Genomic DNA, 14,302 nt, shown 5'->3' on the forward strand with positions numbered 1-14,302 from the left:
CTTGCGAATGACTGAGGCTAGGGGCTGTTTGTGTGCTGGGAGAGGCATCTAGCGGTAATCACTTGAACTCTATGCCCCGCCCTCTACATGCCCCGCCTTCTTTATGCCCCGGCCCTTTCAAGTGGTAAGAGTTTCATTCATGGGCGGTTTGTGGTTGCAGAGATATAGCGATTTCAAATCGGGTCCATCTTTTTTAAACAGCCTGTATAAAGACACAGACACAATTTCAACCGAGACGATTGTTTTAAACTCAGAAATCATTGGAAAGATGTCATCAACCACTTTGGGTCATGACTTGATTTGTGTTTTCTGGTCAACCTCTGCTGTTTACGCCGCACAGCTTTGCTCACTTTGAAAGCCATTAAAAGCAGTTGCATTTGAAGGCTTGCCCCCTCTTTTTTCTCCGCTTGATGATGACCGCTTGTGTTGCGATCGAAACGTCGTGGTTTTTTGCTTTAATTTTTTTTTCTACGTGACTTTACCGAAAGAACCAACAATAAGAATTGAAGTAAGTTTTGCAATGACACTTACATTGTTTTTGTATTATCGGAACAGGCAGAGCTGACATGCAGCACATATGCAACGTTATTGCAGGTAACTGAGTCATCACACATTGAAAGTATCGATCGCAATGTTGTGCCCCTGTATGTAGGTTCGGACGAGAGCCGAGAGATGCTGACGCTTATCTCAGAAGGGCAAGAAAACTCAACCCACTCATCGACAACACTGTGACCTTCAAAGGGAAATGCATATAGTTGGTGACGTTTCGAGTGACGCCCCTTCACAATGTGCTATAAATAGGGGCCAAGAGGAGTCGTTATCCAAAAGTTGCTAATTCCCTATTTTGGCTTTTAAGGTTGCACAGTGTTGTTGATGAATGTGTCGAGTTGTTTTGGTTCACCGCTTCCTGAACCGCTGCCAACGCAGCGGCATAATTTCTTTGTTTTAAATTGCCGCCCTTCCATCACGCGCCCCCAATTAGCACGGCTGGCGTAAGAAGTTCAACATACATACATACCAAATAGTTCGTTCACATTGCACGAGCTTACCTTCTGGCTGAAGAACTGGATTGAGCTGCATTATTATTTGTTTTACTTTGCTCTAAGCAGTGTAAAATAAGAAATGCGCTCATCATCACAATTAACCTTGATCTATGCATTGCCGTCATATGTGAATGCAGTACAATGCTGTGCATTTTAATGATGACCAGGCCACGCCTCAAAAATTAAACTGTAATATACTAAAAACTAAACGTTAAATTATTTGTATTTTATTAGGTAAGGCCCACTGAGCTACATAGCTCTCTTTCAAAAGCGGCAAGGCCACAAATGATAGCTCAACGAAGTGGCTTATCATGTGGACATTTATAGCAGCCAAATACTCTAAATGCATTCTTGATTTGAAGCTTTCGTGACTGCAGGAATCCATACTCTTTGGTTCTTTCGGTACAGTCACGTAGGTAGGTATAAAATAAAATAAATCACGACGTTTCGGGCGCAACACAAGCGGTCCGTCCTCAGGCAGAAAAAATATATAATCCAATAGTGGAACTGGTGAACTCTAAATGCATGTTTCTAAATGTGGAGGGAAAAACCAGATGACCTGGAGAAAAAGACACGTGACCACGGGAAGAACAAGCCAACTCCAAATATGCAGGTGTCAGGGTCAAACCGACGACCTCCTGTATACCGGGCGAGGTAGTTAACATCTCGCCACCGAATATTAATTAAATGCTGAACGTGTCGATGACAACCATTCCACAACTCAAAATTTAAAATAGCGTATGCCAAAATAAGGCTATACGTGTCCATGGCAACCGACAATCAGATCTGAAAAAAATATAGAGCACGTGAAAACGCTTTGCCTGCAGCGTAAACGCGCACCTTTTGTGGTTAAGCATACTACACATGTATGCGTATTGTTTATAATGAAGTTAAACAGTAAGTGTGCTCGTGTTTGCTTTGCAGTTAAAGCACATTTTGAACATTGCAAAAGATCTAACAATGTGCATTCATCGCTGTTAATTAGCAGGGAAACCGGAGCGTCGCCTATGCGGTCCGCATTCAGATGGAGTCGCCCGCAAAAAGAGGGTGTCGCTGTGGAACACATCCACAATTTCGGTTTCATGCTGGAACTATATGACGCGCAAAAGGACGTGCTTATAAATTGTGACGCGAATAAATTCTGCGACACAATTCTGGCATCGACGAAATGCTCCCGAGAAACCCTTTTCCGTGCCCGCGCCTCACAAACCAACGATGGTAAGGAGACGCCTCTCAGATATTGCCTCCCGGATTCACCGCGCAGGGTTTCCGTACGCAGCATTGTGTGACAAACGCTTATTGCCAGTCTCGTGCGAAAGAATAATAATGAGAGTGAAGTAAACTAACGTCGCGGGCGATTGCCTTTCATTTGAAGCCCTTCACTTCCAATGAAAATAAATTGTTGCAAAAAAAAAACCATTCCCATGAGATTCCACTGCGCGCAGCGAAAGGCATTGCATTCGTCACCCGGTTATTGTATCCAATGGGACGCTGCTACTCTACGTTAAGCGTTGGACGGTTGGAGAGCTGAATTGCTAACGGGTGAACCACCCCACTGGGTGTCTGTCTCTTTTGCGCAGAACATCTTGGGGTCCGAGGGGAGCAATGCATTAACGTACAAAACTAAAACTGAAAAAAGTGTGCGACGAATCGGTAAACGACGCGTTCCTTTTGTAGTGTGGAAATACTATTTTTATTGCCGAGAAACCCAAAAACAAATATCTAAAAGAGGGAGGAACTGGTAAACAAAACAAAAAAAAACACGCATAATGCATAACAAAAGAAAGCGACACGGTAGAAACTGTTATGGTATAAATTAATAGGTAATTGTTGTGAACAGGCATTAAATACTCCGTAGAATTGATTTAATTAATCGCTCAGGGCATTTTTAACTCTATTAAAAAGTAAACATTTATGATGCCTCATAGACTGCATTCGATGTGCTTACAACAAAAACCTGAGTGTTGTGTGGCACAAAGTGGTCAAGTGAAAACCCAAACAGTGTCCCAATGCTGAAATACACATTCAGTCGTACTCGCCTCCCATTGGGGCTTCTATTTTGGTGGTGGAAATTCCACGTTCCTATGCCGGAAATCCGTCACGTCTCATACAACTTGTGATAATCTACGAAGCAGTGAGTCGAACCCAAATTGGGGCAATGTGGTTATCGCAATCGGGTGTTCAGAGGTCACCAGTTGAACCATCGATGCCAGGGTTGACTCAGCCCATCATCGTCATCATCACAGCATGGCCCTTAACCTAAGCACCACTTAGAAACATGGGATTGCTCGTGCATATATACCTACTATAATCACCCAGGAGGCCCTTAACGCTCGTGACATCACTCCACATCGACCAGCCCCCCTCATTAACATTCATGAGCAGGTGACATCCTCCAAATGGACCCCCCCCATTATTATTACTACCTACTATGAGCCAAGAATGTCTGTGTGCAACGCTCGTGACGTCACTCCACGTCGACCAGTCCCCCTCATTAATAATCATTAACAGGTAGGTCCTCCTGTTGGACCCCCCCCCCTCATTAATAATCATGAGCAGGTGGCGTCACTCCACATCGAACGGCCCCCATCATTAATAATCATGAACAGGTGACGTCCTCCAAATGGACACCCCCCCCCCTCCATTCATAATTATGAGCGGCTGACGTCACTGCGCATGGGGGGGGCCGAGGCGCCTCCTCCCCCCTCCTCGGCGTCAACTCAGAACCCTCACTACAAAGGCAGAACCCTCACGTCACGTGATCTCCGTAACGCTGTTGAGACATCGAAGTTAAAAGGACGTCGCGATGAACAAGGGATTATAACCCTTTAAATGAAATAGGTTTGCGTCACCGCGCCCTTACAAACTGCACACGCATTGATGCAATGAACATCACGTCCTGGTCTGCTTTTCGCTTGCAAGTTTCAGATTTACTGCAATACACACCCGTCCTTGGACGGGCAAAAGGCTAGTTCAGTATAGTTGCACAACGGTTTTTTTTAATTTTAGACATTTCAATGAAATCTATGTATGTCAGTGACCGATCTAACATAATCGGGAGTTTTTGATTTAAAGCTTTCGTGACTGCAGCGATTCATATTCTTGGTTCTTTCGGTAAAGTCACGTTGAAGGGAAACAATACAATAATAAACAAAAATATATATATAAATATATTATATAAATATATTTTAATAATCGGGGGGTTTTATTTTTATGATTATGAGATTATAATTAACTCAGCATGTTGAAGTGAAAAACGGAAAATAATTTCGAGAGATTCGTTATAAAACTAAACTATTGCACGCATTTAAAACTGTGTAAGAAACCACTGAAAATAATGTTTACTTTGCAAGTGAGGTCTGGGGTGCAGGGTTGAGGATGCTTCAGTAAAGAGAATGCTAATACAAATAAAAATAATTACGCAACCGATGTCTGAAATTTTATAATGCTCGCAGTCGTTTGGCAAAGTGACGGACGTAACATCTTTAAGCTTCGTCTGTTGTCCTCCCCCCGCACCTCCGATGCTTGGTTATGTACGGTGCGAAGAAGTTCAACATACATACGTACAGTGAGGGAAAAAAAGTATTTGATCCCCTGCTGATTTTGTACGTTTGCCCACTGACAAAGAAATGATCAGTCTACAATTTTAATGGAAGGTTTATTTGGACAGTGAGAGACAATAACAGCAAAAAAATCCAGAAAAAGGCATGATAAAAATGTTATAATTTGATTTGCATTTTAATGAGGGAAATAAGTATTTGACCTCCTCTGAATCAGAAAGATTTCTGGCTCCCAGGTGTCTTTTATACAGGTAACGAGCTGAGATTAGGAGCACACTCTTAAAGGGAGTGCTCCTAATCTCAGCTTGTTACCTGTATAAAAGACACCTGTCCACAGAAGCAATCAATCAGATTCCAAACTCTCCACCATGGCCAAGACCAAAGAGCTCTCCAAGGATGTCAGGGGCAAGATTGTAGACCTACACAAGGCTGGAATGGGCTACAAGACCATTGCCAAGCAGCTTGGTGAGAAGGTGACAAAAGTTGGTGCGATTATTCGCAAATGGAAGAAACACAAAAGAACTGTCAATCTCCCTCGGCCTGGGGCTCCATGCAAGATCTCACCTCGTGGAGTTGCAATGATCATGAGAACGGTGAGGAATCATCCCAGAACTACACGGGAGGATCTTGTCAATGATCTCAAGGCAGCTGGGACCATAGTCACCAAGAAAACAATTGGTAACACACTACGCCGTGAAGGACTGAAATCCTGCAGCGCCCGCCAGGTCCCCCTGCTCAAGAAAGCACATATACATGCCCGTCTGAAGCTTGCCAATCAACACCTGAATGATTCAGAGGACAACTGGGTGAAAGTGTTGTGGTCAGATGAGACCAAAATGGAGCTCTTTGGCATCAACTCAACTCGCCGTGTTCGGAGGAGGAGGAATGCTGCTTATGTCCCCAAGAACACCATCCACACCGTCAAACATGGAGGTGGAAACATTATGCTTTGGGGGTGTTTTTCTGCTAAGGGGACAGGTCAACTTCACCGCATCAAAGGGACGATAGACGGGGCCATGTACTGTCAAATCTTGGGTGAGAACCTCCTTCCCTCAGCCAGGGCATTGAAAATGGGTCGTGGATGGGTATTCCAGCATGACAATGACCCAAAACACACGGCCAAGGCAACAAAGGAGTGGCTCTTTGTGTGCGTGTCTGTGCTGGTTCGCTCTGCTTGGATGTCTATGTGTGTGTGCGCGGTCTGTATTTTAAATTGCATACTTAACTTGCAATTTAACAATCTTTGAAATAGCGTAATCAACCAGACTATGCGTTAGTTGTGTTTTGACGGACCGTCTGTGTTGCTTTATATGGTTTCCAAATTTTGCTAAACCCTGGTTGTTTGGTGTGCTTCTCTCTCTGTTGTGCCCTGTTGTGTCTGTGTTGGTTCCCCCCTACTTGGGTGTCTGTATATACATCTGGGGTTATGTGTTTCCTCTCTCTCGTAAATTTGGCTCTTCTATACCTGATGATGGCTGCTTGTGTTGCAACCGAAACGTCGTGCGCTATTGTTATTTTATTATTTTTTATTTATACGTGACTTTACCGAAAAAAACAAAGAGTAATTCTTGCAGTCACGAAAGCTTCGAATCAAGTCTGAACCACCTCTACGGGGAGGTATGAGGTCTGTGTCTTTGTGTTGTCTCTGCTTGTGCATCTGCCTTTGTGTCTTGGCTTGGATTTGTGTCTCTGTGCTGTCTCTGCCTGTGTGTGGGCCTTGGTGTTTCTGAGTGTGTGCTGCCGCGCGCCCCTTTGCTCCATGCATACCTCGTGCTAATTTGTCCCATTGTCTCTCAGCCTCACCTTCTCTGCCTATTTAAGGAGACTTCGCTGTGTGCGTGTCTGTGCTGGTTCACTCTGCTTGGGTGTCTGTGTGTGTGTGCGCGGTCTGTATTTTGAGTTTCATACTTGACTTGCAATTTGACGGTCTTTGAAATAGCGTGATCAACCGGACTGTGCGTTGGTTGTGTTTTGACCGACCGTCTGTGTTGCTTTATATGGTTTCCGGGTTTTGTGCTGGGCCCTGGTTGTTTGGTGTGCTTCTCTCTCTGTTGTGCCCTGTTGTGTCTGTGTTGGTTCCCCCCTACTTGGGTGTCTGTGTGTACATCTGGGGTTGTGTGTTTCCTCTCTCTCGTGAATTTGGCTCTTCTGTACCTGATGATGGCTGCTTGTGTTGCAACCGAGGTGTCGTGTGCTGTTGTTATTTTATAATTTTTTTATTTGTGCGTGACTTTACCGAAAAAAACAAGGAGTAATTCTTGCAGTCACGGGGGCTTCGAATCAGGTCTGAACCACCTCTGCGGGGAGGTGTGGGGTCTGTGTCTTTGTGTTGTCTCTGCTTGTGCATCTGCCTTTGTGTCTTGGCTTGGATTTGTGTCTCTGTGCTGTCTCTGCCTGTGTGTGGGCCTTGGTGTTTCCGAGTGTGTGCTGCCGTGCCCCCTTTGCTCCATGCATACCTCATGCTAATTTGTCCCATTGTCTCTCAGCCTTACCTTCTCTGCCTATTTAGGGCGACTTCACTGTGTGCGTGTCTGTGCTGGTTCACCCTACTTGGATGTCTATGTGTGTGTGCGCGGTCTGTATTTTCAATTTCATACTTAACTTGAAATTTAACAATCTTTGAAATAGCGTAATCAACCAGACTATGGGTTGATTGTGTTTTGACCGACCGTCTGTGTTGCTTTATATGGTTTCCAAATTTTGCTAAACCCTGATTGTTTGGTATGCTTCTCTCTCTGTTGTACTCTGTTGTATCTGTGTTGGTTCCCCCCTACTTGGGTGTCTGTATATACATCTGGGGTTATGTGTTTCCTCTCTCTCGTAAGTTTAGCTCTTCTGTACCTGATGATGGCTGCTTGTGTTGCAACCTAAACGTCATACGCTATTGTTATTTTATTATTTTTTATTTATACGTGACTTTACCGAAAAAAACAAAGAGTAATTCTTGCAGTCACGAAAGCTTCGAATCAACAAAGGAGTGGCTCAAGAAGAAGCACATTAAGGTCCGGGAGTGGCCTAGCCAGTCTCCAGACCTTAATCCCATAGAAAATCTGTGAAGGGAGCTGAAGGTTCGAGTTGCCAAACGTCAGCCTCGAAACCTTAATGACTTGGAGAAGATCTGCAAAGAGGAGTGGGACAAAATCCCTCCTGAGATGTGTGCAAACCTGGTGGCCAACTACAAGAAACGTCTGACCTCTATGATTGCCAACAAGGGTTTTGCCACCAAGTACTAAGTCATGTTTTGCAGAGGGGTCAAATACTTATTTCCCTCATTAAAATGCAAATCAATTTATAAAAATTTTGACATGCGTTTTTCTGGATTTTTGTTGTTGTCATTCTGTCTCTCACTGTTCAAATAAACCTACCGTAAAAATTATAGACTGATCATTTCTTTGTCGGCGGGCAAACGTACAAAATCAGCAGGGGATCAAATACTTTTTTCCCCTCACTGTATGTGTTATCAAAGATGGCGGTGCCCTTACTAAGTAAACATGAGAACGAGGGGATTTGTTTCCTGCTCTTGTCCTCCGAGGGAGGGCGCAGACAAGTGAACATTGTCAAGGAATTCAGCTGCGGCAAAGCTATGGTGGCAACATGCGTAGTGCTCAGAATTGCTAGTGAACGGGACGTAAGGGGTACATGTGAGATGACTGCAGAAACGGGCAAGCCAGCTGGTGCTTCAAGTGCTATGTTGCTTGTTAATTACGTACGATCTGCGGGTACGAACTTCGCAAATATCAGTGCTCAACATGGGGTAAGAATTAAAGCAATGATCCACAAAAATATATATATAATCGCCAACAGCGTGTGACCTTAGGGTGTGAAAAAATACAAATAGGAGACCACAGAGAAATATAATTTCATCTTGTGATTCCTTTTTGGCCAGAAACCAACGGGAAGGCTAGACATCTTTGGCTCAATGCCGCCATTCTATTTGTCTGCAAATGTTGGCGCGATTCATATACGTAGTCGTGACCATATTGCAGCTTTACTCCGCAATTAATTGCACTTGTATTTATAACAAGAGATAAAAAGGAAAATAAAAACAATCATTTCACTTATTAATTAAGGTTGTTCGTGGGCACTGTCATCATGATCACATGGTACACCTGCCATCCAGCGGCAAAAATATGACAAATTATGGCTGCATGGGAGTAACAAGTGTCATGCCGTTTTCATAATATATATTACTGAAATCACGCTAACAGAGATAACAGAAACATCAAGTTAGTTAACGCATTCAAACACTCTTGTATCTCCATAATAAAGGTTTTTGGGTTATATCGCCTTATTTATAAATGTGTCGTAACCATCCACCCCCCGACACGGCCAAACAGTAAAAAAATGTGTCACGTTGACAAAAGACTAATATTCTAGATTTGAAGCTTTCGTGACTGCAAGGATTCATACTCTTTGGTTTTTTCAGTAAAGTCACGTAGGTAAAATAAAATAAAACAATTAAATCACGACGTTTCGGAGGCAACACAAGACGGAGGTAACACAAGACGGAAGCTTGTGTTGCCTCCGAAACGTCGTGATTTAATTGTTTTATTTTACCTACGTGACTTTACCAAAAAAAACAAAGAGTATAAAAGACAAATAGTTCACTACTTTAGCCCACCGGTGTGTTGAAGAGTGAATCCACAGAATGGCAAATTGCCCGATGCTGGATGTAATTATCCAGCAAAACGTCACAGTACTCAAAAATTGTAAATGTTGTGGATTCACTCTTCAACACACCGGCAGGCTAAAGTAGTGAACTAATCGTCTTTTGTCAACGTGACACATTTTTTACTGTTTGGCCGTGTCGGGTGGTGGAGGGTTACGACACATTTATAAATAACGCGATCTAACCCAAAAACCTTTTATTATGAATAATATTGGTCACGAAAGCCCACGTGTTAAACTGACTCTTGTATCTACTAGGTCTATTACCAAGTGAATTTCAAAGCGCGAGAATTTGCATCGACGGGGCGCTTAAAAATGCCCCCGCAATTTAAAGTGCTTCAAATCACATCACAACCGTTCCTACAATGCCCTTCCGCAGTCTAGCCAAGGAATCCCCAGTGGCAGCTGCCTCGATGTGACAAAAGATGTATGCAGCACTTGCCTGCAAATGAGTAAATCGTCTGCCGGTAGGGAAGGGGAGCCAATTTTGTCGGTTTTTTTCCCCAATTAATTAATTTGCCATAATTTACCAAAATGTTGACTGCGATGACGGCACACATTGGCCTATCATTTTTCTAATAATGTCGCGGGATCTTTAAGAGTCCACTGTGAAACAAACGGTCAATTCAGTCCGCATGAAGCAGCTCCAGCCATAAACGGAATCAGAACCTCCTTTGATACTGGAGGAATCCGATGAGCTATGAAGCTCTTTTTGTTTTTGTTTTTACAAACGCCCGGAGATGTCCAAACGTGAGCGGCAAGGGAGCTTGACTTTGCGTTACCTTCGCAGCGCGGAAGCGGGGCGCTCCACCTGATGATGTCGCCCTGCCGCACACACGTGACGCTCTCCGTGCCCTGGGAGCGGACGAAGCCGTTCTCGCACACGAAGAACACCGAGCGCCCCAGCTGGAACTCCTCTCCGAAGCGGCGGCCATTCACTGGTGTGCCGGGGTCGTGGCATTCGTTGTGGCCGAATGCTGCGGACACGCGAGGCAGTTAATTTTTGTTTGACGATTGGCAGCACAATGTGTGTATGGTGAACTTCTTTTTGCGCCGTACGTAGCCGACCGTGATAATTGGAGGTGCGGGGAATGAGAACAAACTAAACACAAAAAAATCAAATGTCGCACATCCGACCATCACGCATCTGCCCTGACCAATTAACCGCCCCATGCGCAGTGTGCAGGGTGCAACTGGCATTTTCTCTAGGTGTTCACAACCTCGACCATTTCGCGCGTGGGTACGCAATCCTAATCTCGCGCGCATTCGCTCACTTCTCAAGCACGGCAGAGCAAGTGTTGCGCTATATGTTTCGTCCAGTAACCTGTTCGTGCACGGTGGTGCAACTGTCATTTTATTATGTGTGTCAAAAAAAAGATAAAAAAAAAAACAAATGATGTTCAAATATTCAACTTTTTCAAGTATCGGCTTATGCCTCAGTCCCCAGCGGGTCAGATGTGCGACATTGTACCTCATATCCAGCGGCATAAAAATTAATGAGTTACAATGGGGAGAGGTCATGTAGCAGTCGCTTGAGGCATTGGACAGGGCTGGTGGTGGTGGTGGTGGTGTTGCACTGCGGACTACACGCGCGCCTGCGGGCTATAGGTTGGATGCATGACGAAGCAGATACCTGCGTAAAGATTGACTTAGTGCCGAGGACATTTCAGTGGAAACGTTACAGGGGGCTGGGTTTTGTATGTTATGTGGTGCGCAGATCTGCCTCTATAGATTAATGTGGTCTTGTAGCCGGGCTCAAATATTAACTCTGGCACCAATGCACGCACTTAAAGGCCATGGGGATCGGGAGGCAATTTTATCAACGTCCCATAAGGCATTGCGGTGTGGATGAAAACGAACTTTTTGCAAGCGTGTTCTTGCCTTTTGTTTTACCAATGTATTCCAAGTGTGCTCTTGGCATCACATCCAGCGATGGAATATCAGTCCAGAAAACACTCAAGAGTTTCGCAACAGCCTATGATCGAGACCAGTCGATGGCAGCTGATATCACAGAACTACAACTGTGGTAGCATTCAATGACCTCTTATCCACACTGCAGGTGCTGTACGTTCGCACATGCTTCTTGGAAAAGTACAGACCTGAGACAGTCGTGAAAATTCCACAATCCTAGGGCGGGGGGGGGGGGGGGATGTCAGTCTTTCCATTGGACAACCACTGTTGACTTCCCAATTAAGTGGTACTAATTTTTACAGACCGTTTTATCGACCCCCGGAAGGATGATGGGCTTAGTTAACCTCCAACCAGGAGTTGAACTTGAAACCTGCCCATTGCGAACCGCTCACTATACCACTGAGCCGCCTGGCCGGACACTGCGCTACACCTCAGAAGAACAGCTGCTGCTGCTGCTGCTACATCAGTGGAGAACACCACACAAGCATATCAGCATGATACATATTGCTGGGATCCCTACTCATTCATCGAGAAGACACTTAGTTGGATGTGGCGGTTTTGTTTTTGTCATTCGTGACGTTGGTCGTGCACTTGGGCGCGGGCTCCACTTGAATCCTCCAAATTGATTTAAGTTGGGCCAAGTGCCAGACCAACTCTCGTTGCCGACCGGAAGCACAGTGGTGTTTGCATTCACAGGATAGTTACTATTATGATAGGAGAATATTAAACGGCCAATAATAGTGATCATTTTTTAGATTTAGTTTTTTTAATATATATAATATACCACCATGACAGTGGTATCTGTAACAGTATAGCTCTATTAATGGCATACCTTCTCCGCAACAAGCAGATCATCTACTGGTCTATCACTATGACACTGGTATACCGTTGCGACACTGGTTTAACAACAGGGCACCGATTGGCATATCAGTGTGACCAGAGTGTATGTGGTGTATTAGTGTGACACGTGGTATCTTCCTCACTGGTACACCCACTGGCATGTGAGCGCGTGAGTGTATCTGCTGTATCTGATGCACCGCATACTGTACACTCGTTTTTTCTGGTGTATAAACTAAACTAAAATAATAAATTTGTTTATTTTATCAGGTAAGGCCCACTGAGCAAAATAGCTCTTTTTCAGAAGCGACCTGGCCACAAATGATAGCGCAATAAAGTGGCCTATTATTACGTGGAAATTTATAGGAGCAGCCAAATGCTCTCAATGCATATTCTATAAATGTGGAGGGAACAACCGGAAGACCCGTAAAAAAAATCCACGCTACCACGGTGAGAGAAAGAACACGCAAACTCCAAATACACAGCGGGCGTCGGGGCCAGGGATTGAACCCACGGACCCTCCTGGACACCAGGCGGGCGAGTTAACGTCTCGCCGCTGCGGCCACCGTGGCTACCATGTACACCGGTGGGACACCTACTGGTGTAGGAGATGTTGAACCCGCGTCCCGACATGGAGTGGTCGCTCTGGAACTCGAGGCGCACGACGTGGCTGCTGCTCGACAGCTGCGTGGGCACGGCGCCGCCCGTGAAGGTGCCCAGGATCGCCGATTCCGAGTCCTCGCCGTCGCGCACCGTCAGGAAGTCGAACTGCGTCTCAACGTCGAAGTCGTTGAAGATGACGTGGATGCGGCTGCCGGCCGCAGTGATGATGAGCCACACGCAGTTGAGGTTGCCGCCGTAGCCCTCGGGGTAGTTTGGCGACAGCACCACGCTCGCCGCGGCCGTGTAGTTGAAGAAGCAGGAGACTGTGACGGCACGGAGTTGCGTTGGCAATGGCAGCAGAGCGACAGGTTATCGTCGGCATTGCTGTGAACGTTGGCTTCGCCAGGCGGCACAATTATTAAAATCATTCGGTTTGCTGCGACGTGCCACTTTCTTGAGCTATCATTTGTGGCAAGGTCGCTTTTGAAATATGATCTAATGGCTAAGTGGGCTTTACCTGGTAAAATAACAAAAGATTATATTTTTTTATTTTGTGAGTGATTTGTTTACATTTCGTTTTAAAGGTTCCGTCACCGTAGGGATTCATATTCTTGGTTCGTTCGGTAAAGTTAAGTAGATTTAAATTTTGATTTAAAGCTTTCGTGACTGCAGTAATTCATATTCTTAGTTTTTTCGGTAAAGTCACGTTAAAGGGAAACAACAAAATAATAATATATATAATAATATATAATAAGATATATATTATTATTTTGTTGTTTCCCTTTAACGTGACTTTACAACAAAATAATATATATTTATATATATTATTATTTTTTTCTTTCCCTTTAACGTGACTACCGAAAAAACTAAGAATATTAAGTAGATTTGTTTACCTATCCTACACCCACACTTTGTACTTATATTTAGCTTTTTTGTATTTTTTGTTGAACTGTAACTTTTTGACCCACCCCTACTGGACATCTGTGAAAAAGAGCTTTATAGCTCATCGGATTCCTCCAGTATGAATAAACATTGATTCTGATTCACAATGGGAAGCCCGGCGAGGTTAAATCCCAGTCAGGGATCAATGTGAGTGATTTTCTGGCTGGATATTAAATTGGTACCACTTACAGTGAGGGAAAAAAAGTATTTGATCCCCTGCTGATTTTGTACGTTAGCCCACTGACAAAGAAATGATCAGTCTATAATTTTAATGGTAGGTTTATTTGAACAATGAGAGACAGAATAACAAAAAAATCCAGAAAAACGCATGTCAAAAATTTTATGAATTGATTTGCATTTTAATGAGGGAAATAAGTATTTGACCCCTCTGCAAAACATGACTTAGTACTTGGTGGCAAAACCCTTGTTGGCAATCACAGAGGTCAGACGTTTCGTGTAGTTGGACACCAGGTTTGCACACATCTCAGGAGGGATTTTGTCCCACTCCTCTTTGCAGATCTTCTCTAAGTCATTAAGTTTTCGAGGCTGACGTTTGGCAACTCGAACCTTCAGCTCCCTCCATATATTTTCTATGGGATTAAGGTCTGGAGATTGGCTAGGCCACTCCAGGACCTTAATGTGCTTCTTCTTGAACCACTCCTTTGTTGCCTTGGCCATGTGTTTTGGGTCATTGTCATGCTGGAATACCCATCCACGACCCATTTTCAATGCCCTAGC

At 44.4% G+C, this 14,302-nt stretch overlaps 1 protein-coding gene across 2 annotated transcripts in view; it reads right to left on the bottom strand.

The window, feature by feature from the left end:
- LOC116945092 (CUB and sushi domain-containing protein 1-like) overlaps positions 1-14,302 on the bottom strand; it is a 630,678-nt gene that overhangs the window by 296,145 nt on the left and 320,231 nt on the right. For both annotated transcript variants that reach the window (XM_032959197.2, XM_032959196.2), the window contains exons 14-15: positions 12,619-12,945; positions 10,054-10,248 (exon numbers count right to left, since the gene is read on the bottom strand). In XM_032959197.2, coding sequence (XP_032815088.2) covers positions 10,054-10,248; positions 12,619-12,945 — 522 coding nt within the window. The remainder of the gene's footprint in view (positions 1-10,053; positions 10,249-12,618; positions 12,946-14,302) is intronic.

The sequence above is a fragment of the Petromyzon marinus genome, chromosome 23, assembly GCF_048934315.1.
Source record: "Petromyzon marinus isolate PM22_M1 ecotype Great Lakes invasive population chromosome 23, UKy_Petmar_22M1.pri1.0, whole genome shotgun sequence".
In the NCBI taxonomy this organism is placed as follows: Eukaryota; Metazoa; Chordata; class Hyperoartia; order Petromyzontiformes; family Petromyzontidae; genus Petromyzon; species Petromyzon marinus.